This window comes from Gossypium hirsutum, chromosome A11 (genome assembly GCF_007990345.1).
Source record: "Gossypium hirsutum isolate 1008001.06 chromosome A11, Gossypium_hirsutum_v2.1, whole genome shotgun sequence".
NCBI lineage: Eukaryota > Viridiplantae > Streptophyta > Magnoliopsida > Malvales > Malvaceae > Gossypium > Gossypium hirsutum.
In genome coordinates this window covers 110612773-110614981 of record NC_053434.1, presented here as the reverse complement: position 1 = coordinate 110614981, position 2209 = coordinate 110612773, and the positions used below count along the sequence as shown (strand labels likewise).

The 2209-nt window shown below is 31.8% G+C and overlaps 1 protein-coding gene across 1 annotated transcript; it reads left to right on the top strand.

Moving 5' to 3' along the window:
* Positions 1-455: 455 nt before the first annotated feature.
* Positions 456-1717, top strand: LOC107888284 (ribose-phosphate pyrophosphokinase 1). The gene is made up of 3 exons (XM_016812346.2): positions 456-906; positions 1032-1211; positions 1341-1717. Exons 1-3 carry the CDS (start codon positions 748-750, stop codon positions 1524-1526), a joined length of 525 nt encoding a protein of 174 aa, XP_016667835.2. The 5' UTR covers positions 456-747; the 3' UTR covers positions 1527-1717.
* Positions 1718-2209: the final 492 nt, after the last annotated feature.

Below are 2209 nucleotides of genomic sequence, written 5' to 3'. Positions count from 1 at the left end.
ATTGATATGGATCGGTAACTATCTATTTTGGATAGGACTAGATTATAACAAATAAAAATAAAATACAAAAACTAAAATTATTCCACATCGAATTCTAGAAAAATAGTTATATTTTAGTTAGGAAGAAATATCTCTAATGAAGTGGAGATTAGATCGGAAAAAAATAATATAAAATCATGATTAACGTCTTAATCTTTAGTAAAAATTTAATATGTGAGAGATTGATTGCTTATATTGGATAATTTTAACTTAATAATTAATTACAGCCATTTAATTATTTGTTTTTTATTAAAATACACGATATTTATTTTTAGAGTACTTAATTTTTTATTTATAAAAATTATTTTATAAAAAATAGTAATAATAAATATTTTATAAAATTATTTAATTAATAATTTTTAACAAATAATATAAAAAACTTTTAGTAGAACGTGTCGTTTTATTTAAAATAAAATAATTTTTGTGGTGTTTTTATAAAAGATGCCATAGAAGGCTACAATAATGGTAAAAAAACGCCACAAAAGACGCAGTTTTATCCCAAATTTCGCACTTCTGGAATCCCTAATTTTTTCCCCTAAAATCGGTATCCTCAAAACATCCCCAATCTCACCCCCTCCGTTGCTCTTTTCAGTCAATAAACTCTCCAGCAGCAGTCTTGATTTGGTTTCCAGTTAGACTCTGAGATAGAAGAAATGGCAGTGAACCAGACGGCGGCGATGAAGGTGGGGTTGTGTCTATTGGCATTTCATGGAAGGATTAGTAGCCTTCAGCCACACTTCCAACACTTGCCCACCTTGCCTTTGCGATTGCTCTTCTCAGCCTCTTCTCACAATGCCTGAAGATATTCCCAGATCTGGCTCTCCTCCTTTCTTCTCACAATTAAGATATCTTAGACGTCTTACGCAGGTGTATAACTCCATTGCATGCTTTTTGAGGGACTTAATAATTATATCTTTGACTTGCATATGTGTTTTTTTCTTAATTTTCTAATAAAATTTCAGGAGCTAAAATCTGGGTTTCCCTATTTCTAGAGGTGTAGCATGGTGGAGCCCTTGAAGTTCGAAAATGGAAAGCCTCACTTTCCTCTCCTCGCCTCTGATCCTGCGTTTCCAACCTTCTTGTCCCCTAATTCCCATTTCCAAAACGATATCAACAAACACGACACTAGGCTCTGTATATTTTCTGGCACTGCTAATCCTGCTCTTGCTCAGGTTTTAGATCCAATTCAACCCTCTCTTTTCTTTCATTTAGATTGTTTAGATTAGATATCTAATAAGTATTTAGGTATACAGGAATATGAGTTGTGTAATTCCCGCTATTGCTTTTTCTATATTGGATAGGAAATCGCATGCTATATGGGTCTGGAGCTTGGGAAAATCAAGATAAAGCGTTTTGCTGATGGTGAGATTTATGTTCAGTTGCAAGAGAGTGTGAAAGGGTGCGACTTGTTCCTTGTGCAACCCACTTGTCCCCCTGCCAATGAGAATCTTATGGAGCTTCTCATTATGATCGATTGGATCATATAAATAATTGAGGAGGTTGGCCACAGGAGGTTGACCATGCGGGTCTCAGGGAGTACCATGTGACGGAAACCCATTTGTATTATCATAATTGATATCGTATTCTTCGGGTCAAAATTTTAGTGTGTTTGATCTTATTTTAGTTAATATTGATGCACTTGTATTAAATTATAAAGTCAAAAGTTGAAGTTAACATATATTTTAAATTTTTATACAGTTTGTACATTTATCTATTAAATCATATGGTGACGTTTATAAATTTAAAAAAATTCCTGGCTAACCATTTAACAATAAAAATAATATTATAAATATTTATTAGGATTTTTCTTAAAAGCACACATCATGATAAAAAAAAGTTGCTTGAATAGTGTTTTTAACAAAAATTGGCATTAATGTTTCGATTGATATAGTTATCAATATTAATTATTTAGACTAATAACATAATAACGTGAAGGGACCAAACTATGTTAAAAACTAAAATGTATACGTGATACCTCACATCTGACTCAATCATCGAGTCTGATCCATCTAATCACTTGTACTGGTACAAGTTTGCTATAATCCAAAAATGACCCCAAAAAACACCTAATTTAGCTCAAAACAACACTATTTCAATTCTAAATATTATGAAACACAAAATACTTTTTTTGAACCTTATATTTGCCTATTTAAACACATCAAATACATGG